This window comes from Crocodylus siamensis, chromosome 9 (genome assembly GCF_052110815.1).
Source record: "Crocodylus siamensis isolate JL-2025a chromosome 9, ASM5211081v1, whole genome shotgun sequence".
Taxonomy (NCBI): domain Eukaryota; kingdom Metazoa; phylum Chordata; order Crocodylia; family Crocodylidae; genus Crocodylus; species Crocodylus siamensis.
Window position 1 is genome coordinate 58,229,649 of NC_143403.1, and position 25,000 is coordinate 58,254,648.

The window sequence follows — 25,000 nt, forward strand, 5'->3', positions numbered from 1 at the left end:
TTGAACCAGCACCTGGGGACCATGCTTGATCTCTGCTACTGCTTTTCCTGAAGTGAGGTGGCCTAGTGCCAGCCTGAGAGACTGGGGACTTGAATTCCTGCCTCCCGGGTGGTTTCTCTTTCTGCATGAAACTCAGCAATCCTGCTCAAGGCCTGTGGAGTGCTGATCCCCTGCAACCTTACATGGTTCATGGCTTTGTGCAGCCTGCATGCATGGGGAAACTTCCTCTCCCATGAACCTCATTGCTAGCTGTGCACGTTCCCCTTGTCTGTGGGGGCTGGGCAGCAGTGTCTGTGAGAGGTGCTGGGGTTGGACCTTAATGGTGTGGTGAAGGACTCCCCAGTTATTTGTGTTCAGTAAGACTAACCATCCTCTTTTGTCGTGCTGACTTTTCAGCACAAGCAGTGACCCCCTCACACACAGAAGGGCACAGGTTTGTGCACTAGACCCACTTACTTCGGGTCGGTGGATCTCTGAGTTTTAGAGGCATTTTTAGGGCTAAAGCTTGATTTCATGCTCCCATTTTTATCTGCACTGTGTATCTGACTGTATTTGTCAGGCCTCTGCTTATATACTACAATACATTTCCTGTCTTGTTGGATAGGCAGACTGAGGTATTTGCTTTTTGGAGAATGTCTAGGGACACAGCAACTTGGAAAAGAGATAAGAAAATACATATAAAGCTCTTCCTGCCTGATGATACTCTTCACAGGTAACTCAGGAGACAGTCATTTCCCACCCACAGGGAGCTGACAGCTGCTTCCCCAGAGAAAAGCTCAGGGCTGTTGCAGTTGAATGGGGACGTGCACTTCTCTATCTTCATTGCTAGTCTTGTGGTAGGAATGGCGGCCAGAAGTGTGGGATTCTCATTACGCAGGAGTATGAGTTCTGCTCACATAATGCATCAGATGTTATGCCAAGGTGTACTGTAGGGGTGATAGTCCCTCTGACATACAGAACCAGCACAGGACACCCAGACTCACAGGTGGGTAGTAGGAACAACTTATCGAGCAAATGGGGTTCAAGTGGGACTTTTGTGATACATCAAACTTTCAAAGCAGGTGATCTCCAAGGTGAAAGTGAGTAGCGGATGCCAACTAAACATTTCTGCTCTGGAAATGTTCCCCAGATACAGCTTGGGAAGTAGCATCATAACTGTAATTCCCAGAGCAGCATGATACTAGGGAGTTTTACTGCAGAATCAGAGAGGGTCAGATCTCCCCCCGGTGATAAGTGGCATAGCACCTTTGACTTGAGTGGACATAGACCTGCATTGTGCAGGGGAGGACCAAGTGTGTAATTTTTAACATGTCAGCCTATTATTCAGTGACTTCTAAATTCACCTTTCTCAAAACTGCTGGGGTAAACTTACAGAAATCAGGACAACTTTTGGCAGCAAGAAAATAAGCTATTGGCTGATCAGAGTCCATCTTTTATTGCAGGACCATGGAAAATTAAGCAATTCTTATAAACATTTGCAAGAGGCAGAGAAGTTTCTACAGACACAGTGAGAGTTGAATGTTTCTGGTTTTATTAATTTTGTATCAGGGCTGCATCAGAGACTAAAGCAGGAACAACACATGCAGGGAATGCGGAGAAGGGAGAGCAGGAGATGGATACATGGAAAGAAAGGTGGGTATCAAAGGGATTGGCTAAAATCTCCACATAAAATAGAAATTAGAGTTGCTGGAAACCAGCATTAGGGAGATACTACAGAAAGATCCCAGCTTGTCACAGATCCCAGCTCTCTACTGGCTGAGACGGGGACCGGCCGAGCCCTCTGGGGCTGCGGGTTAAGAGCACTCCGATCTCTTCAGGGTCTTGTCCGTGCTCTTCCCGTCGTGCGTCACCAGACAGGTGTAGCTCTCGTGGCTCTTCCACTCGGAGGCGCTCAGCTTCAGGTAGCTGCTGGCCATGTACTGGTTGTTGCTCTGTTTGGCCGGCTTGGTGGTCTCCACTCCACTGGTGATGGGGGCGCCATCAGCTTTCCAGGTGACCTGGACCGAGCCGGGGTAAAAGTTGTCCATCAGACACACCAGCGTGGCCTTGCTCTGGCTGCTGAGCTCTTCCGAGGACGGAGGGAAGAGGTGGACGGTAGGAGAGGCCTTTGGCTGTCCTGCAAGGGAACAAGAGGGTTTGGTATTAAGTTAGGTGCAAAGCTGAGGATAATGCAGAGACTTTAGGAAACATCGCTCCCATTGAGTGGGAAGGTGCCAGTACACAATGCAGGCTGCTAGTTACATTGGGCCATATCCTTGGGCTCTAAACTCACTGCATGTCTCTCATAAGAGGTGCAAAGCTGGCTGTGCAGGCCCGTGAAATTTATTTTAAAAATAAGACCTATGGGACAAGCTGCCTGACCTTTAGAAAAACGTTATGTTATAAAGAATTACCATAATAAAACCCCCTTAACATTAAAAATAAAATTGAAGCTTCCATATAGAAAATACAGAAAGCCTTCAGGGAACTGGCATTTAACAGAACAGCTAACTTCAGCTGGACCCCTGAAGTAACACTCTCCTCAGCACTGGCTCCATCCTTTCAAATGAGGTATTAAGTATTTCTCTGCTAATGTGCTTATATTGATGTGAGTATTACATAGCCACAGATCATTCTACCAGGAAAATGCTGCATGTGTGTACCAATGGGATGCTCTTTAGAGTAACCCATTTCGCAGCATTGCTTCTTTGTGCTCTCAGCATCATCTCTCCCCCATCAGGAGTTGAATGGCACTGCTGCTGCATAATTACCCAGAAATTCAAGGTTAAGAAACTGTTTACTCTTTGGATTAGAAAGACGCATTTCATCTGCCCTGAGCTGCCCTTGGAATAGGAACAGATCTGTACAGCTAGACCTGTTGGCTTCCCATTTGCTTCATTAGCTCTTAGTGAGGTCTGAAGTCTGTCTGTGAAGACCCAGCTGCAGGATCCAAGGGCACAGGCTCCTGCTCATGATGGCACAGGATTTGGACTGGCTGACAGCTCTCCAAATAACTAGATCCTGTAGGTTAAACTCTCCTCTCATTTGCACTTCTATAATCAATTCACTGGCACCAGCGTAACTGGGAAAAGGGCTGTCTGATACTTCCAACACTGGAGTTCAGCCAGCTCAGCCTTGCAAAAAACTCTTGCTAATACAGACAGAAACAATTGCCGTGAAAAATCAGGGCACTAATTGCTGAACAAATTGAGGCAGCTGAGACCATTCTCAAGTTTTCAGGGTGACCCCAGTCTGCTCCAGGTTTTCCAGTCTCCTATTATAGAGGAATGAGCATCTCTGGAGAAATTCCTAATGCAAAGTGCCTCTTGCTTTAGTCCCATATACTAACTGCACATAGATTATAAAACCTGCACTTGTGTGGCTGAATTTTCAGAGGTGCTAAGCATCCACAGTTCACACTGGAAGCTGTAAGTGTTCAGCGTATCTGAAAACTAGATCCATAAGATTTGGATCTCCATCAGCATCAAGCAGCTCAGCTCTGCATTTAAATTCCAATTAACCTTAAATTCCAATTAGCCTGGTTCTCAGAGGTACTGACTGCGCCCTTATAGCTCCCATAGACTTCAGTGCGAGCTGATGGTGTTTAGCACCTCTAAGAAACCTGCCCAGTTGCAAATGCAGAGGTGCAAGGCTGTGACAAGCATATACTCTACTGTCTTGGCCAGGACATATGATTATGTCCTGACACACAAAATACCAACTCTTTTACCACAGCACTGAATATTGTTAATTGATCATAACTGGCTCTCTAAATTCGAACCACGGTACTTTACAGGATCAACTCCTACAGCACTGAATTGCACAAACTAACTACCCATGAAGAAGTCTTGCTTGTAATGTACTTACCAGCCATTCATTCCAAAGAGAGGCTCCCTAGGCTTACTAAGCAGTAGAAAAGGAGTTATCTTCCATTATCGCTTGCTAATAATCACAGTAATTCTTTTACCATCTTAAGCACCTCAACTATCCCTTCTAACTTCTTTACCAAACTACATATTCCTAGATCTGGCCCTTTTATCTTTTGTATGTAATTGGTTCTATATTTCTTACAATCTTTACTGGCTATCTGGGAACCCTAGGGTTTCCAATAGCGCCCATCATTGTAATATCTGAGTGGAGCTGAGGTATCATAATACCACGTAGTAAGATGCTCTCTGGATCGCTTCAGTCTCAATATGATCATTTTAACGCTGAAGTACTCAGATATGATAGTGATGGGCAAGATGATTAGACAGAAAGAGAGATGATTAATAACGACCCTGTTACTGCATATATCCTGATTCATTATTTACTCTGCAACTTTTTCCAGCAGCTGGACATCTTTCTTTCAAAGCTATTTCAAACATATTTCTTTCAAAGTTATTTCAAGGTTTTATACTTTAAAATTATTAACCTACTCTCCTCCCCGCTCAACACATCCTTATATGTTTGCAGCAGGGGAAACTGCCTCGTTCTAAGCTGGTTTACTGCTCCAATTGCCTTACTTTGAGTTCCTACTTATCACCAATACTTCTAACTTTTCAAGGGTAACCTAAAAAAAAGCATCCAACCCAGAAAATAAAAAAGCAACTGTCAGTCTGAGCATTTCTGAAACATAGAGGCAACTTTTTTCCCCCTGACATAACAACAGACCCTTCTTCTTTGAAAGGAAGAAAACCCTTAAATTTCAAACTCCTACACACTTTCTCATTATGCTGCAGCCTTTATCTGGGTGGTTTTCCCACAAGAAAAAGAAAGAAATTCCTGTTTGATAAATTATTTAAATACAAGCTGGCTGCATTATAAATTTGGCTCATTTTCCCCTGCCTTCACCTGTAATAAAGAAAATTCTGTCATGCAGCCAAAGGTGTTATCAGTGGGATTGCATCCGTCACAAAAGGACAAAAGCATTTTACAAGTGATAAAAACCTATGAGTTTGCCAAACTTAATTCTAAGCATTCTCCTGAGCAAGCTACCCTCCCCCCCTCCCACATTTTCGCTGGGATTAGTAGAGAACTAAAGGGCACCAGACCTGGAATGGGCAGAGACGTTAGAAAGGGGAGAAAAATAAAAAAAATCAAAGCCACCAACAATTTGAAAATGGTTGTAGGTAAATAGGAGAGCGACTTACCGAGGACGGTCAGCTGGGTTCCGCTGCTGAAGACATACGCACAGTGACACAGCGCTATGCAAAAATAATCTAGCATCTCTTTGCTTCTGCTTTGGAGCCTAGGTGTCCCAGTGGCGTAGTATGTTAAATGTGGAGCACAGTCCACCACAATGCTGGACTTAGGAGAAGGGATGCAGATTTTCTTTTCTCTGAAGAAACTCATGCAACAGGCAGTAATTCAGTGGGGACTGACTTTGTGGATTCACTGTCTCCCAAGGGATATCCAGGGGGGCCCCTTGATCAAGTTCTTCAACGAATCAGATGCGGATCCCAAACTATATTCTTAGTCTTTTGAAATGGAAGGGGACAAGAGTTCTCTCTTCTGATTGGTTTATCTTTGGTTTTTTTGTCCTGTCTTCTTCTCCAGCTCTTCCTTTCTTGATCTTTTTTTCCCCTTAAATTTTCTAGAATGGGCCACCATGCCCAACTCTATTTCTATTGCCATGTTTCCTACCATTTCTATAGTGCCCACATGAATGGCAATAGCACTAAGTACATATGTAAACACAGAAATGTAACATCCTCCTATTTCTGTGCAGGATGGAAAAAGTACAAAACCCAGAGAATAAACCATAGTGTGAGCGTAAACGGACTGGCAGCTGGCCCCTGTGGCATAGTGACCTTCAGGCTGAAGTTCGCAGGGCAGCAGGGAAAAACGGAATAAAACTCGGAGCACAAAGCAACAGGGGCCTGGGAGAAAAGGCAGCCCAGGACCCTCTGAGAATCTCACAAAAGTGGCAAGATCTCTCTTTTAGGAAGTTCATTTGGAGAATCAATAGCAGACATACTAACAGGTACATAAAAAACAGATCAAGGAAATATATCACGTTACCTTCCTGGATCCAGTATAATGAATGAAAAAGAGCGTAAGTGGTTACTCATCACCCCAGTGGTGCACTGGGCCATTCCCAAATGTTCCTACTCATAAAGTCTTATCCTGAGAAGCCAGCGCTTCAGGGTCCCTCACTCTGTCTACTTCTCCCCTGCAGACCGTGATACCCACCCCACTCTAGGTTGGCTTTTAGGGACTGGGGTCTGTATCACTCTGAGATCTGAAATGGATTGAGGGGCAGAGAAGTCACAAATAGGAGAGGGTCTGGGGAATGGTAATCCCTTTCCTAGTGTCGTGCAAAAACTGAGCAATAGCCTCAAAGCAGCCACGTGTTGGCTTAAGTCGAGACAAATAGCAGCAATATCATCAGAGCCAATGATAAGTCTTGAATCTGGCTTACCTGGTTCCACATTCCTACCTTCCCGTGATTTCGCAGCAAGGCTCCAAGTATGTGCCCCTCCCGATACAGCTGGTCAGAAGCATGTTCCCCATTGTGATCCCTGCTGTTGTGAATAATGAATCCAATTCCAGGTACCTCTTGGGTTGCTGAGGAGGGATGTGGTGGCCAAAAGTCACTTGCAAGAGTAGCATTATCCATATTCTCCGTTTGCCCTTCACAAAGGCAGCACCCAAAAAATCTTTACAATGTTCAAACAGATCAGTTTCCCTGGACAAATCCTGCCAGTTAGAGATCCCAGGAAAGACTCCTGCGTGTTTGCTGAAATGTAAGGACATCTCCTGTTGCCAGTGGCACTTCTAGTCTAGCAGGTGGGCCCGTGCTTAGACTCCTGGAAGAGGAGCGTGTGGTTCGCTTCTGGGGCAAGCCCACAGACTACCGCGTTTGACCCCTGTCTTGGGCCCTCTGTCCAAGTGCAGTGTCTGGCGGCCCCCATGGGCTACAGCACTCCGGTGGTTCACACCACTGGGGTCCATTAGCCCTTTCTCCTCCACAAGCTCCTGAAGAAAGCCGTATTGATCAATCAAAAAAGAAAGCCCAAGGTCAATCAAACTTATTTCCATCTCTCCCAAATCCTTGCAGGTGCTGCTTCCACCGTTGAGCTCATCAACATAGCAGGATAAGTCCTTCCTGAGTCCATCCTCGTGGGGATTGACCAGTGCATCTTAGGCATGAACAGCATCTTATGCTCAGCTGGTATCTACTGAAACCCCAGAGCATTGGCTCTGCCACCTGTCTGGGAACTGAAACTTGTCTCGTAACTCACTCGATTTCCAGCTTAGCTGAGCCCAGCGAGGTGAGTTACTTAGACGTTGCTGCTGATGGGGCTGGGCAGATGACTTGAGAAACAGCTGCCTGTATGTTCGGTTGGCAAGGAGAGCCTGCAGAGGAGGTGGTCAGCAGTGACCGCCTAGTATCAACGTAGGAAGACTGGGCAGTGACTGCTGTTGTCTGCACTCTGAAACATCAAATGCTTGATTTCTACCTATTTAGCATGACTAGAAACACAGTCAAAACACAGGAAGGGATTTGGTGTTGAGAAAATAGTTGGTGTTTAACTAAACAGAAGTAGAATGAGCTGGGTGTTTTTCTCCTTTGGAGAAAGCTGCTTTGCCAAAAGCAAAACTGCTTCTGGGAGAGGATCGGGTGGAGAAATCGCCTCAATCTAAATGATTTGGGGGATTAGAAAAAGTCCTGAAATTTTTCAGCGTGTTTCAAAAATGCCAGTTCATCTATGCTCTAAGAAGTTGTGCAATCTTCAAATGTCAAAATTAGAAAAGAACAGTTTGAAATTCTCAGAAGGAAAGATTTCAGTTGACCGGATCCTTTAAGCCCCCGCCCCCTTCCCCCCCACCCCCTCAAGAAAATAAGTTTGGGGCGTTTTTTGTTTTTGACATTTCAGGAACAGAATACCAGGAAAAAAAAAGTCTGTGTCTCAGAAGCCTTAGCAGGGCAGCAAATCTGTGTCTTGCTCAGCTCTAGCTAATAGGCAAAACAGTATGCCAACCATGAAAAACAGTGGGATGGGAGGGAAGTATCCAGCTTTTCATAGCTTTCAAGAGTGAGGATGACAGGTGCTATTTGATTTTGGACATTATGGCCTCCCTCCTGCCCCGGTCTAGTCTGCCTGAGCTGCTGATTGTGTATTGCAGCATTAATGAGAAGAAAATGCTGCACTTCACCTGACTTCCCAGAACACATTCCCCTTGGACGGTTCGTATTGGCAGATGGACACATTAAATTCAGCTGCCTCCCAGCTTGTTACCTGCCCCCCTGAATGCCAACTTTGTTTTTCACCTGAAATTAAATCATAAACTGGGAAGAGCCAACCAGTGGCAAAACAATTAGCCCACAAAAACCCATTGAGCGACTTGACATAGCAGGATGAGGTTTATGCGTTATTAATAAGTGGCATGTCAGCAACTCATTGGTGTAGTTATGGGGGAGCTGCGGTCACACGATTTCATGCTCTGTTTGCCACTGCTGTCCCCTTGGCTTTCGCTGAAACGTTCTTGTAGTGACAGATGGTGGGAGCCGCACTGCAGGCTTGAGCAGCCGTGCGTGGCCAACTGTCTTTCCACTGCACGTGTGTAACTGTCTGGTTCCTAGAAGCCGCTTCCTTTTTCTGAAAGGAAATCAGAGTCACTTGGGACCGTGCCTCTTGGTGCACGCAGCAGTTGCTCTGCTTATAGTCTTTTGTGTTATATAATAAGCACCATATACTCAGCTGGCGTTTTGGGAAAGCAAAGCTTGCTTCTGTTGGTTGGTGGCTTCTTCTCTCTGGGGGCCTGGATTCAGAGCCTGTTTAAGGCAGGAACGAGAATCTATATGGCCTCCTCCTTGCCCCTGCTAAATATTTATTACCAGAAGCGATGTCTCCACTAGAGATCTGTGACTGGAACTGCCGTGGTGGGACCCTTAATGGAGATGCCAGTCTCCTAGGACTGGCTCTGACCAAGGCCACCGATCCCTCATGTTCATGTACACTTTTCATTAACCCAAAATGAGGTGAAGAGACATGGTAATTCCTATTCCCTGCAAACAAGTGTGCCACACTGCAGTTGGCAACATGAGCTGGCCACGGGGCAAGTGTAGGTTGGGGCTGCCTGGAATTGGTTTTAAACCATTCATCTTTAGCGGTCCAAAAAAACTCTAGGAGCCAACAGAGCCCAAGGAGGGAGTGAGGTAGTGCCATAGACACTTCCAGGTCCTTCGCGTCCCCCTGTCCTGTCTTCTCAAACAGGCAGAAAGTCTGAATCTCAGTAAAGAGCCAAAGTGAAGCAAGGTGCCTCCGTTCTGTCTGTCTGGGTCTTCTCTTTTCACTAGTCCCTCCTGCACATCAGCCCTCCCTGCTTCTCTCAGCCCTGCCTTCCTTCTACATGGCTCAAGATGCCAGCCGAAGAGACTTTGGCTGCAGTTCTTGTTGATTATTTTTCCAGCACCTCCACTTGCAGGGCCCTGGTATTTCCAGCTTGGCCTGTTGCCTTCATGGGCAAGGATGGGGGAAGCATCCTGTCAGCTAATCCTTCTTTCAGTAGTTTAACTGGAAAATCTTTGAGGCCTAGACCTTGCGGTGGCCCTTGGCAGGGGTCAAACTTCTTTATATCAATGCTAGAGCCAAGATCTTGTCTCTGTTTGTGGCGTATTGACAATTTACATTGTGAAGTCCATGAAGTTGAAGACCTTTGTATTTTTACACCAACCACTTGATGGAGGTCAGGGATTTGTCACCTGGAGTTCAGACCAACTGAGCACCAATAGCTTGTCAGCTGAATAATCAGACATGGGAGCTGTGACTGGCTGCCCAGACTGGTGTGGCATGGCATGCCTGGGCAGCCCAACATGCCATGTCACCATGTGCTGTACTCATCTCTGATCTCTCATGCTAAGAAGAGAATGGGTCTCAGAAACTATCAGGAATCATCTCATGTGTGTCAGGGAACAGGGGGCTGAATGCATGGTAGATGAAGGGTCTTAACTGAAGCCAGGGCCCTGGCATGATGTTAGGGATATGGTAAGGGCATGCAACATCTTAAATGAGATGTAAGCCTGAGACCCTGTACAAAATACTAATAATGCTTTGGAAACAGCAAACACACAAATGCATACGTTCACTGTGGTTTCCCTGACACTTTGCACATGGCAAGTGATATGGCCGGAGATAGAAAAGGCAATTACTTTCTGCAAAGCCCTCGCTGGTTCATCATTGGGCCTGGACTGCTTACTCGTAGTGTGTGCACTGTGAACTAGTTGTCTCTGAGCACCTGCCCTATGAAAACTGGCCCCTTCTAAAATGTCTCTCAGGGGGCCAGATGTGGTTGCAGACAGGTGATGGGCAAGGGGGCCTTTGTGTGTCATTCTGTGAAGAATTTGAGGTCCTGGGATCGGGTAATTTATTTCTGATACAGAGAGTGCAAGACACCACCGTTTTTGCTGTGCTGTGCTTGATCAGTGTTGCAAGGCATAGTTGGGCAGGTTATTATGTTATAGGTGAGCGGCCTTGCATAGTATTAAGCGTGCCTGCTTTGATTATGTGCTGCACAGCTGGCAATGAGCAATGCATTCAGGTCAGCTGGGTTTTGCTCCAGCATATTTTTGTTTGGGAAGTAAATGACACTGGGCTTCAGTTATGTCTCTGTTCATACAGTCTTATCTGCCAATAGGTCACAATTTCAGAGCACCTCCAGGCTGGATTCTTAATATAATACAGAGTAGATAAACATTTAATTTCAAGCTACTGAGTTATCTGTATGTTCAGGTCATTGCAAGAGAAAAGTGTTACGGTCTGGAACAGACCTCAGCTGTGAAACTCAGCAGGTGAATTAACATCAGGACCAGGCCACCAGCCATGCAGTTCAGACATGAGATGAAATGAGATGACTAAGTTTGCCAACAATACTAAGCTGTGGGAAAATGCGGGCACATCAGAAGGTAGGGTGAGGATCCAGGACGACCGAGATAGACCGGTTCTGTGGGCTGATCAGAATCAGATGAGGTTCAACAGGGAAAAGTGCCCGGTCCTTCATCTGGGTAGGAAGAACTTTCACCATAACTATAGCCTAGGCGGCAGCCCACAGGCTGGCACAGCATCTGAACGGGACCTGGGGGTCACGATCGGCCAGGACATGAATATGAGCCAACAGTATGATGAAATCGCCAGCAGGGCAAATGAAGCTCTGGCGTGCATCAGCCGATGTGTTGCCAACAGATCCAGAGAGGTGCTGCTCCCTTTCTACTCGGTGTTGGTGAGGCCACAGTTGGAGTACTGTGCCCAGTGTTGGGCACTGCACTTCATGAAGGATGCGGATAAGCTGGAGAGGGTGCAGAGACAGGCCACTCACATGATCAGGGGCCTGGAGGATAGGTCCTATGAAGAGAGACTCGAGGAACTAGGCTTGTTCAGTCTGAGTAAGAGGAGGCTGAAAGGTGACTGAAGAGTCATCTATGAGTATGTCAGGGGGGAGCACCAAGATCTGGGGGAGCAGCTTTTCAAGAAGGCACCCCTTGGGAGGATGAGGATCAATGGTCACAGATTAACACAGGGAAGATTTAGATGGGACATAAGGAAGACCTTCTTTTCCATAAGGGTAACTAGAACCTGGAACACACTCCCGACAGAGGTGGTGCAGTCGCCATCCTTGGAGGTGTCCAAGAGGAGGCTGGATAAGTACCTCATTGAGCTAGTTTGAGCTCATTAACCTCCTGCCTATGGCAGGGGACTGGACTTGTTGATCTTCCAGGTCCCTTCCGGTCCTTTGAACCTATGATTCCATGAACCACGCAGAACCAAGGTTCAGAAGTGAACAACCTCTCTTCAAACCATCCTTAAAGTGCTGGAAAATTCAGATCTGGATCTTTCGCCATCCATCCCTTCTTCCCCCTCTGCATGCACACTTGCAGTTTGGTCACGCTTGGGTCCCTGGTGCTTGGGTTCCAATCTGCTTTCAGTAGGAAGCATAAACAGAGCATTGGACTGGTCAAGGGTTTCAGCGGGGACCGACTTTTGGGGGATCTATATCTCCACACCCCTTGGAGGGTGCTGAGTGTCTGTCCTGTGCCACTGGCTCCTTCTTGCATGTCTCTCAGTGTCCCAAGAGAATCTGGAGCTTGTCAACTTGCTGTCAGGTCTGAGCCCTGCAGCCTTGTTACACATCAGGGCACCCCTGGAAAAGTCCCCCCAGAGTGACCCAAGCTGCACTGCACACATTCCTTAGTACACATCCCCACCTAGTGCACTCCTGCTGCAGTGCCATCACTCAGGATTTCCCTGGCTGGGTCTATTGCTGGCAGTCCCACATGGATGGCTGCTTTGTCCTGTTTGGGACAGGCCGGTAGATGGCAGCAGAACCTCAGAGATGAGAGACTTCAGCCACTGCTGCACAACCGGGGGCTGCAGAAAACCAAGACAGGCAGCAGAGGGACCTGACACCACACAGCAAGACTCTTGCAGCAACAGGGGAAATTTCCCCCCCAAAAGTGCTAACTGCCCATGTCAGCGAGTCCTGGTGCCTCTGTGCGAGGAATGGCTGTGGAGCATTGGCAGCTTGAGATCTAAGGCAGTGCGGCCCCCACATGGAGCTTGGCACAAAACAGTCAGAGAAAGAAGCCATTGTAGCATATCTGAGCATATGCATGCTCCCGGCACCCCTATGTACCCTGCAGATGGCAGTGGGAGCAAGGGCAGGCTTAGAAACTGCTCCATATCCAGATGTTTTCACGCAGGTTCTTTAAGGCATTTGCAACTAGGAGTGAAGTTCAGCACCCCTCGTGCAGGACCCCAGATCTCTGCTGGGCCAGTTCCTCTGATCTGTCCCTGGGTGTGACCCTGGCATCAGACCATGCATTTCTGACCAAGCTGGGCTGTGGGCCAGTTTACTTCCTGCCTCACTGCACACTATACTGGGGAAGCAAGTCCGTGATGATGAGAAGATTGTGCTGGACTCCTCAGCTTGAGCTCCAACCCACAGAGCCTTCAAGGTGCTTCAGACTGAGGGGAGATAACGTATCACAATTAAATACATTGATGACACTGAGTAAAGGGCAGAGGAGAAGCTAAACAGAGAGAACAAGGCCTGTAGGTTACTGAATTGTTAAACGTGATTAATTCCACAGCTGAGCTGTACTATGGAGAAGGGGGTTTGCTTTCTTGAGCCCTGCAATGTAGACACTGTCAAGCCTGGAAGGGAAAAGGTGGGAGGACTCTGAACTCTGGACTGAGGATATTTCTGCTGCCTCTGGGGACCATATGAGAAGCATCAGACAGTCAAAGGGCCTGCTGGTTTTTTGGTGAAATCCTAGGAGGCAGGGAGACCCTCAGTTTTTGGAAGATTAATAGTGAAATCTCTGGGTGATGTAATTTGACTGACTTCAGGGGAGCTCTGCCAGTATCTGCTGCCCATGTACCTGGCCCTCAGTTCAGTGAAGTGGATGAAGACCCGGCTCTCAGACCACTGTAAATGGAAATGTAAATAGTAAAGGTGGCCTTTGACAGCAGGAGGGTTGTGTCTCACTTCCCTGTTGCACTATGCCACTGTGGTAAGTGCTGCTGACCCACACCTGATTGTAATGAACAGTCTCATCCTAGGCTTGGACTCCAGCGATTTGCAGCGTAGCTGTGTTGCCAGAGTTGAAACCCAAGATGTGGTCAGGGATGCTAGAGGGTCTGCCTATAGCATCAGATCAGCACTATCTTTATATCTGTATTGTTCCCAGAGGAGGTCAGTTTAGCTTTGTCCTAGAGACACAGACACTGAAGACGGCTGAATCACCATGTTCTGGAGCAGGAGGGGAAAACATTGGGAATAATCAAACGTGAGTAAATCTGCAGAGAGAGAACACACATGACAGCCAGAGCAGGATGGAGAAAGGAAAATCTCTATTGTGGAAGACACTTAGAAAAGCCCCATTCTTCATCATGCCAGTGTGGTACATGACTAGGATGGGGTGGAGAGGGGCCCAGGCCATGGTGGGAATCCAGACCAGTTTGACTTCCTGAAGCAAATGGTCTTAAACCCCTGGGCTCTTAAATCCCTGGGCTAGGGACAGAAGTTACACATAAACTGGCTTAAGTCATCAGAAACTGGTTTAAACCTGTAGCAGAACAGAAATTCAGTGCACATAAACCAGTTTCAAAATGGCTGAAACTGGTATAAGATAAACCTGATTGAGTGTAGTATCAGGCTTAACTGATTTGAGTCAACCTGGTTTATGAAACTTCTGTCCCAGACAACTTCCTGGTTCAAGTTAAATCACAGTCCCCCAGCATCCCAGAATGCTCTCCAGCCCTGGGCTGGACTGTACTGTCTGCTCCAGCAGAGGAGTGGGGAGGGATGGGGGAAGAGTGGAAGCAGGGACTGCCTGCCCAGGCATACCCCAGCTGGTGTCTGGGGCCATGGGGGAGGGGGAGTTAAACATCCCTTTCCCCAAGTACAGAGCTCCTCTGCCCTGCTAAACTTACTGAAACTTAGTGCTGGCTGTGACTGTGGACTACAAATCCCAGAGGCACCTGGAAGCAGGAGGAGGATGCGGAATCCTGCGAAGTCCCGCTGATGTGATTCTGGACTGCAAAACCCAGAGACCTCGGGGGCAGCAGGAAGAGAAAGCAACACATAGCCCATGCTGGCTACTAGGGCTGTGCGAAGCTTCAGGTGAGAATTCGATTTGGAGGAGATTTGGCCCAATTTGGTGGCCGAATCTCTGAATCCGAATTGAATCAAGGGACCAATTAAAAGGTCTGAATTGATTCAAAGCTCTATGAATTGATTTGGAAAAGTTTTGGAGAGCTTCAGCGATTCAGGCGGTCCCAGCTGGTTGTGGCAGGGAGCTGGACCTGGTTTCCACGCTGGTAAGTAGGGGACTGGAGGAGGGGGCACAGGACCATGGGGGGACCCCTGCCAGGCTCCATCCCCTGCTTGCTCCCCCAGCCCCCCCAGATACCCCCCATCCCCTGCCCGCTCTCCCAGTCCCCACTCTGGCTGGCCCACCCTCCCCAGCTCCTGGTTAAAAAAAGGCCACTACTCACTGCGTGCTGCCAGGCAGGGGGAGGGGGTGATTCCCACTGCCCCCCACTGCCATGTGCTGCATGGGGGGCTCTGTCACAAGCATCCCTAGCCCCTGCCTGCTCCCCCAGCCTCCCCCCCATAGCTGCCCTGCGCACCCCAGCTCCCGGCACTTTAAAAAAACAACCCCAAACCCTGGATTTACTGGCTGATGCAGCTGCCTCTGGGCTTCTGGGGGGTTGTGGAAGAGCCCGTCATGCAGTGCGGAGCAGTGGCGATTGCCCACTGCCTGGCAGGGGCTGGTGAGTTCAGGGTTTTTTGTTGTTTTTTTTAAAGGGCCAGGACCTGGGGCAGGTGGGACAAACCTTGGTGGCCACTGTAATCAGAGCTGGGGGCAGAGGGGAAATTCTGCTGCCCCCACCTCTGCCACTCTCTCTGCTGCCCCTTCTAAAGGTAAAAATAAGCCCCCAGCCCCTGACTGGCATTTCCTCTGAGAGGAAAAGTTTGTTCACATGCTGAGAGGACAGGGCTGCGGCTGTGTAATGGTGGGTGACACTGGGAAGGTGGTAAGGAGTTAGGTGAGGAGAGGGGCAGCTCCGCAGCGCTACAATGTCCTGACTCTGGACACTTGAAGAGGGATAGCACTGAGGCTGTGGCTGGGGCTGCCGCTATCCTTGCTCCCTCCGTGCTCGGGGGCTGCAGCTCCACATAGGGTCCCCATCCAATAGGAGGGAGGTGAGGGCTGGGATGGGGGGGACACGAGTTGTCACAAGGTGAGGAGGGAGCAAGGAAGTTGTTGGTCCCTTCTCTCCTCAAGAGGGCAGAGGATGAGGAGGGAGAAGGGCAGAAAGCAGAGGGGCTCAATAGGGGAAAACAAGGGAAGAGCTGCCTACCCCTACATAGACAGGGTGGTTGGCAGGCAACCAGTTTCTCCCTTGCAAAGGGAGATGTTACACTTCATGGTGTGTTTGCAGAGGTGATTGCTGCCATTCATATGGCTCCCTGCAGGTCTGGCTGAGGGAGGGCAGAGGAGGTTTTTGTCTCACTTCCCCCTGTGGCTGTGTCACTGTGACAAGCACTACTGTGCCACACAGCACAGTAATAGTCAGCCTCGTCCTCCGTGAGGACCCCAGTGATGCTCAGGTAGCCGCTGTTACTGGACGTGTCCTTGGAGCCAGAGAAGCGAGTGGGGACCCCGGAGCCCTGGTGCTTCTCAGAGTCCGACTTGTAATACAGCAGGTACCGAGGGGGGGTCCCAGGTTTCTGCTGGTACCAGTTCACAACGTAGCCACTGATGCTGTTCCCACTGCTCATGGTGCAGGAGAGTTTCACGGTGGTCCCTGGGGACACTGACTGTGAGGGCGGCTGAGTGAGCAGAGACTGTGATCTGGCACCTGGAAAACAACATGCAGACCCCGTCACATGCGCCCAGTGCTGCCCTGCTGCTGGTCCTGTGCTTGGGGCACTGGCTGCAGCAGCCACTTCTCTGGGTAATGATCCCTCTGCCCACTCTCACCTGCGCACCACGTCCCCACCAGGACCAGGAGGGGAGCCCACAGCATGGCGAGGAGATCACGGGCCCTTGCAGGGGAGAGAGGGGCAAACGCACTGAAAATGCCCTCCCATGCCTGCCTCTTATATAGGCAGTGGGGGGAAGTGGAGGGAGGGGAGCAATGAGGTGGGGCCTTGTTGCTAATGTGCTCCTGTCTGACTGGCCCCTGTGGGCACAGGGGAGGAGCCAGATGCAAGGCGGGATCAGTCCACAAGAAAAGGTCTCACTGTAGAAAGACCCATGTGCGGTCCCACTCAACAGAGGCTGCACCTGGAGATCCCACCCTTCTCCCTGGCTCTGTCTTGGATGCTGCCCACTCCTCAGCCATGCTATGCAGTGGGCCCCATCCCGGAGGAGGGAGGTGGGATGCAGGTCTTCTCAGAAGATGGGAAGGGAGGCAGGGGAGTTATATTCCCTTTTCCCCATGAAACAAGTGGAATATGGGGCCAGAGACATTCCCCCCCACCTCTGCAAACTTGTCTCAAAGTCAAGCTCATCTCACAGAGGAACTGCCTCCACGGGCTCAGCCACTCAGTGCATGGAGTTTGTTCCCATGGGCAGAGGCTGGTCATATGGTTTTCACTTGGGGCTACAATGCAAGGTGCTGTCTTTTCAGCTTCTGGTCCCCAGCCCTTTGAGCCATGAGGAGACAACAACACCGGCTGCAGACTGCCTGGGGCTGGGGCTGGGGCTGGGGCTGGAGTTGGAGCTGGAGCTGGCTGGGAAGCAGGAAGCAGGTGTCACTTCAGACAGGTCTTGCCCCCTGGTGCCCTTCCTTCCAGAGGGACCCTAGATGCAGGGAGAGTGGGGAAGAGGTGTCAGAGGCAGGGCAGACCTTGTGTGTGTGCCCAGCACTTGCTCCTCCCCAGCTCTAGCCACTGCCTTGACCGTGTCTCCTTGGCTCCAGTGCTTGGCATGGAATTGGGAGGACTATGGCGGGAGCAAAGCTGCCAGCCTGCAGACTGCTCTAGCCAGCAGCTTGTGCCTGCACAGCACAGACCCTCAGCTCTGGCCTGTATTGAAGCGGAGCTGCTCCCCCCTGAAATCACGTGGTGTTACAATGAGAATTTGTACCTCATTCTCCAAACTGCTCAGGCATTTGGAAATGTGGCCCCATACAGCCAGGGGTTGGGATATGCTAGAGTCAGCAGGGTGCAGATGCTGCCAGCATGGCTGGCGTTGCAGGGGGCTGTTCTTCTCTGCATTGGCTGGGGCCTCGCGTCAATGCTGAGGAGGGCCCCAGCGCCACTCAGGATATGCGTCCCTGGAGGGGCATGTCATCGAATCATAGAAGTCGGGTCGAAGGGGCTTTATAGATCTTCAAGTCTGACCCCCTGCCAGGGCAGGAGGAAAAACTGGGCTCAAATGATCCCATGTAGCAGGGTAGGAGCCAGCACCACTTCCCTTGGAAGTTGGTTCCAGATCCTAGCCGCCCTGACTGTGAAGTCGTTCTTACTGATGTCTAATCTAAACCTCCTCTCCAACAACTTGTGGCCATTATTCCTTGTTATGCCAGAGGGCGCTTGGGGAAACAAGGTCTTTCCCAAACCCTTCTGGTCCCCCCTAGTGAGTTCATAGATGGTCACGAGGTCCCCCCTCAGCCTTCTCTTGTGAAGGCTGAACAGGTTCAGGTCCCGCAGTCTCTCATTGTAGGGTCTGCCCTGTTGTCCCCGGATCATGCGGGTGGCCTCCTCTGGACCCTCTCCACGTTGTCCACATCCCTCCTGAAGTGGGGCGCACAGAACTGGACCCAGTACTCCAGCTGCGGCCTGCCCAGTGTTGCGTAGAGGGGGAGGATCACCTCCTTGTTCCTGCTCGAGATGCACCTGTGGATGCAGGACAAGGTCTGGTCAGCCCTGCCAACCGTGACCTCGCATTGTCGGCCCATGTTTATCTTGGAGTCAGTAATGCCTCCAAGATCCCTTTCTGCCTCTGTGCTCTCAAGAAGGGAGTTTCCCATCTTATAAGTGTGCTGCTGGTTACTACTGCCCAAGGGCAGCACCCTGCACTTGTCAGTGTTGAAGCGCATCCTGTTTTTGCTAGCCCACCCCTGTAACCTATCCAGGTCTTGCTGCAGTCTTTCCCTCCCTACTAGCGTGCTCACCTCACCCCAGATTTTGGTATCATCAGCGAATTTAAACAGGGTACTTTTCACCCCGTCATCCAAATCACTGATAAAGAAATGGAACAGCGCGGGCCGAAGGACCGAGCCCTGGGGGACTCCGCTGCCCACTTCCTCCCAGGTCGAATATGACCCTCCACCACCACCCTCTGAGTGCGACCCTTCAGCCAATCTGCAATCCATCTGACTGTGTAGGCATCAATGCCACAGTCGCCCAATTTTTAAATGAGGGTGGGGTAGGAGATGGTGTCAAAGGCCTTGCTGAAGTCCAGAAAGAATACATCCACGGCAACACCTGCATCCAAGGCTTTTGTGACCTGATCATAAAAGGCAATCAGGTTGTTCTGCCCCTAATGAAACCGTGCTGGTTGCCCTTGAGCATCATCTCTGAGGCTGGCCCATCGCAGATGTGCTCCATGATGATCTTCTCAAAGAGTTTCCCTAGGATCGAGGTAAGACTGACGGACCTGTAGTTGCCCGGGTCCTCCCTCCTCCCTTTTTTAAAGATGGGGACCACGTTGGCTACTTTCCAATCATCCGGCACCTGGCCCGAGCACCACGAGCGCTCGTAAAGCCGTGCCAAGGGCCCTGCAATAACCCCTGCTAGCTCCCTCAACACCCGGGGGTGGAGAGCATCTGGACCCGCTGATCTGAACACGTCCAGCCCCTCCAGAAGCTCTCTAACCCGGTCCTCCCCAGCCTGAGGTCTGGAGGCGTTTCCCTCGAGTCCGTCTTGCATCACGGTGGGGAAGTCCTGGTCCCTGCCCAAGAAAACAGAGGTGAAGACTTGGTTAAAGTGGCCTGCTTTCTCCTCTGGCGCAACCCCCAGAATGCCCAGAGGATCTTGCAGGGGCCCACATTTCCCGGTGCTTTCTTCATCCTCCCTATATATTTGAAAAAGGACTTTTTGTAATCTTTGATTTTGGACACAAGTCCTAGCTCTATGTCTGCCTTTGCTTTCCTGACAGCCCTCCTACAGGCCCGAGCAGAGGAGGCATACTCCTCTTTGGAGATAGCACCCCAGTTCCACCGGGTCTACACTGCCTTTTTGGCGATCAGGCATTCCCGGACACCCTTGGTGAGCTAGGGAGGCTTTCGGGCACTCCTGGCCCCCTTAAATTTTGTTGGGATGGTCACCCCTTTGAGTCTGAGTATCGTCTCCTGAAGGAACGACCGCTCATCTTGGACACTGAGTACCCCTGCCCTTGTGAACCCCAGCGCCTCCCCCACTAATCCCCTCAACTCGTTGAAGTTGGCCCTCTTGAAGTCTAGGGCTACCGCCTTGCTGCCGGCCCTTGTCACCCTGCGCTGGATGGTAAACTAATATGCGTCCCTGGAGGGGCATGTCCTTCTCCTCGCACTCTGCCCTCCACCCATCAGACACCCCCTGCTTCACAGACTGTGTGGGAGCGAGGGGCCACGGGCCTGGCTTGAGGGACACAACAGGACAAGGGATGGGAGCCACGTGCTGAGGGGCTGCAGTACAGCTGGGGGGTCCCTGTGTAGCCTGGTGCTTCACACATTTGCCCCAGGGGTGACTACCTTGTTCATGCCAGGCAGCCCTGGCCAGGCCTGCAGTACTGCTCCTGACTCTGCCCGGGGGGGTCACCATGCGTGCATAGGGCTCTGTGTGGAGCCGCCCCTCGCGGCCTCGGGAATCACTGATATCAAAGTTTCCCCCTGAGGACAAGAAGTTTGTGTCTCACTTCCCCACTGCCCGGTGTCACTGTGGCAAGTGCTGCTGTCGCTATTCCACACCTGGCAGTAATAGTCTGCCTCGTCCTGGGCTTGGACTCCCGTGATGGTCAGGGTGGCTGTGTCACCAGAGCTGGCTCCAGAGAAGCGGTCAGGGACACCAGAGGGTCTCTCCTTATCCTTGTACATCACAAGCTTGGGGGCACTGCCAGGTTTCTGCTGGTACCATTGCACATAGTATTTGTCAAACTTTTCTCCTCTGCATGTGAGCTGAGCAGTTTGTCCTGGAGACACAGACACTGCGGGCGGCTGCGTCAGCACATATTCGGCGAGGGAACCTAAAGAAAGAGGGAAAAACATGGGATAAAGGCTCCGCTGAAGAAACCTCCCTTGGGAAGCAGTAGGGATGTGAGGGGAGAATAAACCGCAAGACCACTGGCTTGAAAGGCTGAGATCAGTCGCGCCCGAGGAGCACCTGAGCAGCAGGCGAGCACCACGAGGAGCGGGGCCCAGGCCATGGTGGGAATCCGGAGCAGCTCGGCTTCCTCAGGCCAACCGGTCTGTGGCTGGGACCCCCTGAGTCTCAGTTAAAGCCCCAGAGCCGAGATCAGCCCCTTCATGCAAATCTGCCCGTTCCCGGCTGCTGCGCTCCCCTCCCCCAGCCTTCCCCCAGATACTTCCCTGCATATAAGAGACTTAATGAGGGGAAATCAAGCTCATTTCATAGATGAAGTGCCTTAAAAGGCCCCAGCTGCTGGGCTGGTGTCCCCTGGGCTCCTGCACTTGGGATGGAAACAGGAGGGCAGTTGGAGGAGCAAAGACCCCAGCCTGGAGACTGCTCTGGCCCAGCAGCTTGTGCCTGACACCAGGGGCTCCACCTGGCGGAAGGACTTGGCATCGTTATGATAACTGGAGCCTGGTTTCCCAAGGGCCAGGTCACCTGCACACTCAGCCGGCATTAAATACCTTGCGAGTGCAAACGTCCATATGTTCAAGCAGGATAAGCCACGTTAGGAGCGCTCACATCACATTGTAGAACAGAGCTGCCATTTCCAGCGAGGAGCATCTCCACATTGTACTGAGTAACGAGAGCTGGACTGATGTCTGGCTGCTCTACAGCGATAATACAAGCGAGGGGAGTCTGAGGGCTAAGCAGAGCGTTAACTGCCCATTTCGGCAGGTCCTGCTGCCTTTGCATGAGCAATGGCTGCTGAGCGTTGGCAACCTGGGCTCTAGGGCAGTACGGTTCCCATGTGGGTACTTGGCACAAAGCAGTCAGGGAAGAGAAACCACTGTGGCACCTATTGCTCTGAGCGCAGGTACACCCCATGCACCCCTGCATACCCTGCAGTTGGCAGCGGGACCGAGAGCAGGCCTAGAAACCCATCTGGATCCAGGTGTTTTCGTGCAGGTCTCCCTGGAGGACTGCGACTGGGAACGAAATTCTGTGCCCGTCCTGCATGGCCACAGCTCTGTGCTGGGTCTGCTCCACTGATCTGCCTCGGGGTGTGACCCTAGTGTCAGACCATGTATTTCTGAGCTGTTCTTCTCTGCATTGGCTGGGGTCTCGCATCAATGCTGAGGAGGGTCCCAGCGCCACTCAGGATATGCGTCCCTGGAGGGGCATGTCATCGAATCATAGAAGTCGGGTCGAAGGGGCTTTATAGATCTTCAAGTCTGACCCCCTGCCAGGGCAGGAGGAAAAACTGGGCTCAAATGATCCCATGTAGCAGGGTAGGAGCCAGCACCACTTCCCTTGGAAGTTGGTTCCAGATCCTAGCCGCCCTGACTGTGAAGTCGTTCTTACTGATGTCTAATCTAAACCTCCTCTCCAACAACTTGTGGCCATTATTCCTTGTTATGCCAGAGGGCGCTTGGGGAAACAAGGTCTTTCCCAAACCCTTCTGGTCCCCCCTAGTGAGTTCATAGATGGTCACGAGGTCCCCCCTCAGCCTTCTCTTGTGAAGGCTGAACAGGTTCAGGTCCCGCAGTCTCTCATTGTAGGGTCTGCCCTGTTGTCCCCGGATCATGCGGGTGGCCTCCTCTGGACCCTCTCCACGTTGTCCACATCCCTCCTGAAGTGGGGCGCACAGAACTGGACCCAGTACTCCAGCTGCGGCCTGCCCAGTGTTGCGTAGAGGGGGAGGATCACCTCCTTGTTCCTGCTCGAGATGCACCTGTGGATGCAGGACAAGGTCTGGTCAGCCCTGCCAACTGTGACCTCGCATTGTCGGCCCATGTTTATCTTGGAGTCAGTAATGCCTCCAAGATCCCTTTCTGCCTCTGTGCTCTCAAGAAGGGAGTTTCCCATCTTATAAGTGTGCTGCTGGTTACTACTGCCCAAGGGCAGCACCCTGCACTTGTCAGTGTTGAAGCGCATCCTGTTTTTGCTAGCCCACCCCTGTAACCTATCCAGGTCTTGCTGCAGTCTTTCCCTCCCTACTAGCGTGCTCACCTCACCCCAGATTTTGGTATCATCAGCGAATTTAAACAGGGTACTTTTCACCCCGTCATCCAAATCACTGATAAAGAAATGGAACAGCGCGGGCCGAAGGACCGAGCCCTGGGGGACTCCGCTGCCCACTTCCTCCCAGGTCGAATATGACCCTCCACCACCACCCTCTGAGTGCGACCCTTCAGCCAATCTGCAATCCATCTGACTGTGTAGGCATCAATGCCACAGTCGCCCAATTTTTAAATGAGGGTGGGGTAGGAGATGGTGTCAAAGGCCTTGCTGAAGTCCAGAAAGAATACATCCACGGCAACACCTGCATCCAAGGCTTTTGTGACCTGATCATAAAAGGCAATCAGGTTGTTCTGCCCCTAATGAAACCGTGCTGGTTGCCCTTGAGCATCATCTCTGAGGCTGGCCCATCGCAGATGTGCTCCATGATGATCTTCTCAAAGAGTTTCCCTAGGATCGAGGTAAGACTGACGGACCTGTAGTTGCCCGGGTCCTCCCTCCTCCCTTTTTTAAAGATGGGGACCACGTTGGCTACTTTCCAATCATCCGGCACCTGGCCCGAGCACCACGAGCGCTCGTAAAGCCGTGCCAAGGGCCCTGCAATAACCCCTGCTAGCTCCCTCAACACCCGGGGGTGGAGAGCATCTGGACCCGCTGATCTGAACACGTCCAGCCCCTCCAGAAGCTCTCTAACCCGGTCCTCCCCAGCCTGAGGTCTGGAGGCGTTTCCCTCGAGTCCGTCTTGCATCACGGTGGGGAAGTCCTGGTCCCTGCCCAAGAAAACAGAGGTGAAGACTTGGTTAAAGTGGCCTGCTTTCTCCTCTGGCGCAACCCCCAGAATGCCCAGAGGATCTTGCAGGGGCCCACATTTCCCGGTGCTTTCTTCATCCTCCCTATATATTTGAAAAAGGACTTTTTGTAATCTTTGATTTTGGACACAAGTCCTAGCTCTATGTCTGCCTTCGCTTTCCTGACAGCCCCCCTACAGGCCTGAGCAGAGGAGGTATACTCCTCTTTGGAGATAGCACCCCACTTCCACCGGGTCTACACTGCCTTTTTGGCGATCAGGCATTCCCGGACACCCTTGGTGAGCTAGGGAGGCTTTCGGGCACTCCTGGCCCCCTTAAATTTTGTTGGGATGGTCACCCCTTTGAGTCTGAGTATCGTCTCCTGAAGGAACGACCGCTCATCTTGGACACTGAGTACCCCTGCCCTTGTGAACCCCAGCGCCTCCCCCACTAATCCCCTCAACTCGTTGAAGTTGGCCCTCTTGAAGTCTAGGGCTACCGCCTTGCTGCCGGTCCTTGTCACCCTGCGCTGGATGGTAAACTAATATGCGTCCCTGGAGGGGCATGTCCTTCTCCTCGCACTCTGCCCTCCACCCATCAGACACCCCCTGCTTCACAGACTGTGTGGGAGCGAGGGGCCACGGGCCTGGCTTGAGGGACACAACAGGACAAGGGATGGGAGCCACGTGCTGAGGGGCTGCAGTACAGCTGGGGGGTCCCTATGTAGCCTGGTGCTTCACACATTTGCCCCAGGGGTGACTACCTTGTTCATGCCAGGCAGCCCTGGCCAGGCCTGCAGTACTGCTCCTGACTCTGCCCGGGGGGGTCACCATGCGTGCATAGGGCTCTGTGTGGAGCCGCCCCTCGCGGCCTCGGGAATCACTGATATCAAAGTTTCCCCCTGAGGACAAGAAGTTTGTGTCTCACTTCCCCACTGCCCGGTGTCACTGTGGCAAGTGCTGCTGTCGCTATTCCACACCTGGCAGTAATAGTCTGCCTCGTCCTGGGCTTGGACTCCCGTGATGGTCAGGGTGGCTGTGTCACCAGAGCTGGCTCCAGAGAAGCGGTCAGGGACACCAGAGGGTCTCTCCTTATCCTTGTACATCACAAGCTTGGGGGCACTGCCAGGTTTCTGCTGGTACCAGTGCACATAGTATTTGTCAAACTTTTCTCCTCTGCATGTGAGCTGAGCAGTTTGTCCTGGAGACACTGACACTGCGGGCGGCTGCGTCAGCACATATTCGGCGAGGGAACCTGAAGAAAGAGGGAAAAACATGGGATAAAGTCTCCGCTGAAGAAACCTCCCTTGGGAAGCAGTAGGGATGTGAGGGGAGAATAAACCGCAAGACCACTGGCTTGAAAGGCTGAGATCAGTCGCGCCCGAGGAGCACCTGAGCAGTAGGCGAGCACCACGAGGAGCGGGGCCCAGGCCATGGTGGGAA

The 25,000-nt window shown here is 51.3% G+C and overlaps 1 protein-coding gene and 1 gene segment (V, D, J or C); both read right to left on the reverse strand.

Moving 5' to 3' along the window:
* Positions 1 to 1,508: 1,508 nt before the first annotated feature.
* On the reverse strand, positions 1,509 to 24,994 carry LOC149857691 (immunoglobulin lambda-1 light chain-like). Its single transcript, XM_090062250.1, has 4 exons — positions 24,950 to 24,994; positions 24,507 to 24,812; positions 5,112 to 5,165; positions 1,509 to 2,116 (listed from the first exon to the last, which is right to left on the reverse strand). The coding sequence occupies exons 1-4, from the start codon at positions 24,990 to 24,992 to the stop codon at positions 1,794 to 1,796; spliced, it is 726 nt and encodes a 241-aa protein (XP_089918376.1). The 5' UTR covers positions 24,993 to 24,994; the 3' UTR covers positions 1,509 to 1,793.
* LOC149857692 (immunoglobulin lambda variable 5-45-like) lies at positions 15,928 to 16,534 on the reverse strand. The segment is given in 2 exon segments: positions 15,928 to 16,331; positions 16,454 to 16,534. Coding segments are annotated over 2 exon segments (450 nt in total).
* Positions 24,995 to 25,000: the final 6 nt, after the last annotated feature.

Coding starts and splice junctions, on each gene's coding strand:
- LOC149857691 (XM_090062250.1), bottom strand. CDS start 24,992: ATGGCCTGGGCCCCGCTCCTCGTGGTGCTCGCCTACTGCTCAG. Junction 24,813..24,949: donor GGTGCTCGCCTACTGCTCAG/GTGCTCCTCGGG, acceptor CTCTTTCTTCAG/GTTCCCTCGCCGAATATGTG. Junction 5,166..24,506: donor CGACAGCAGCACTTGCCACA/GTGACACCGGGC, acceptor ATTTTTGCATAG/CGCTGTGTCACTGTGCGTAT.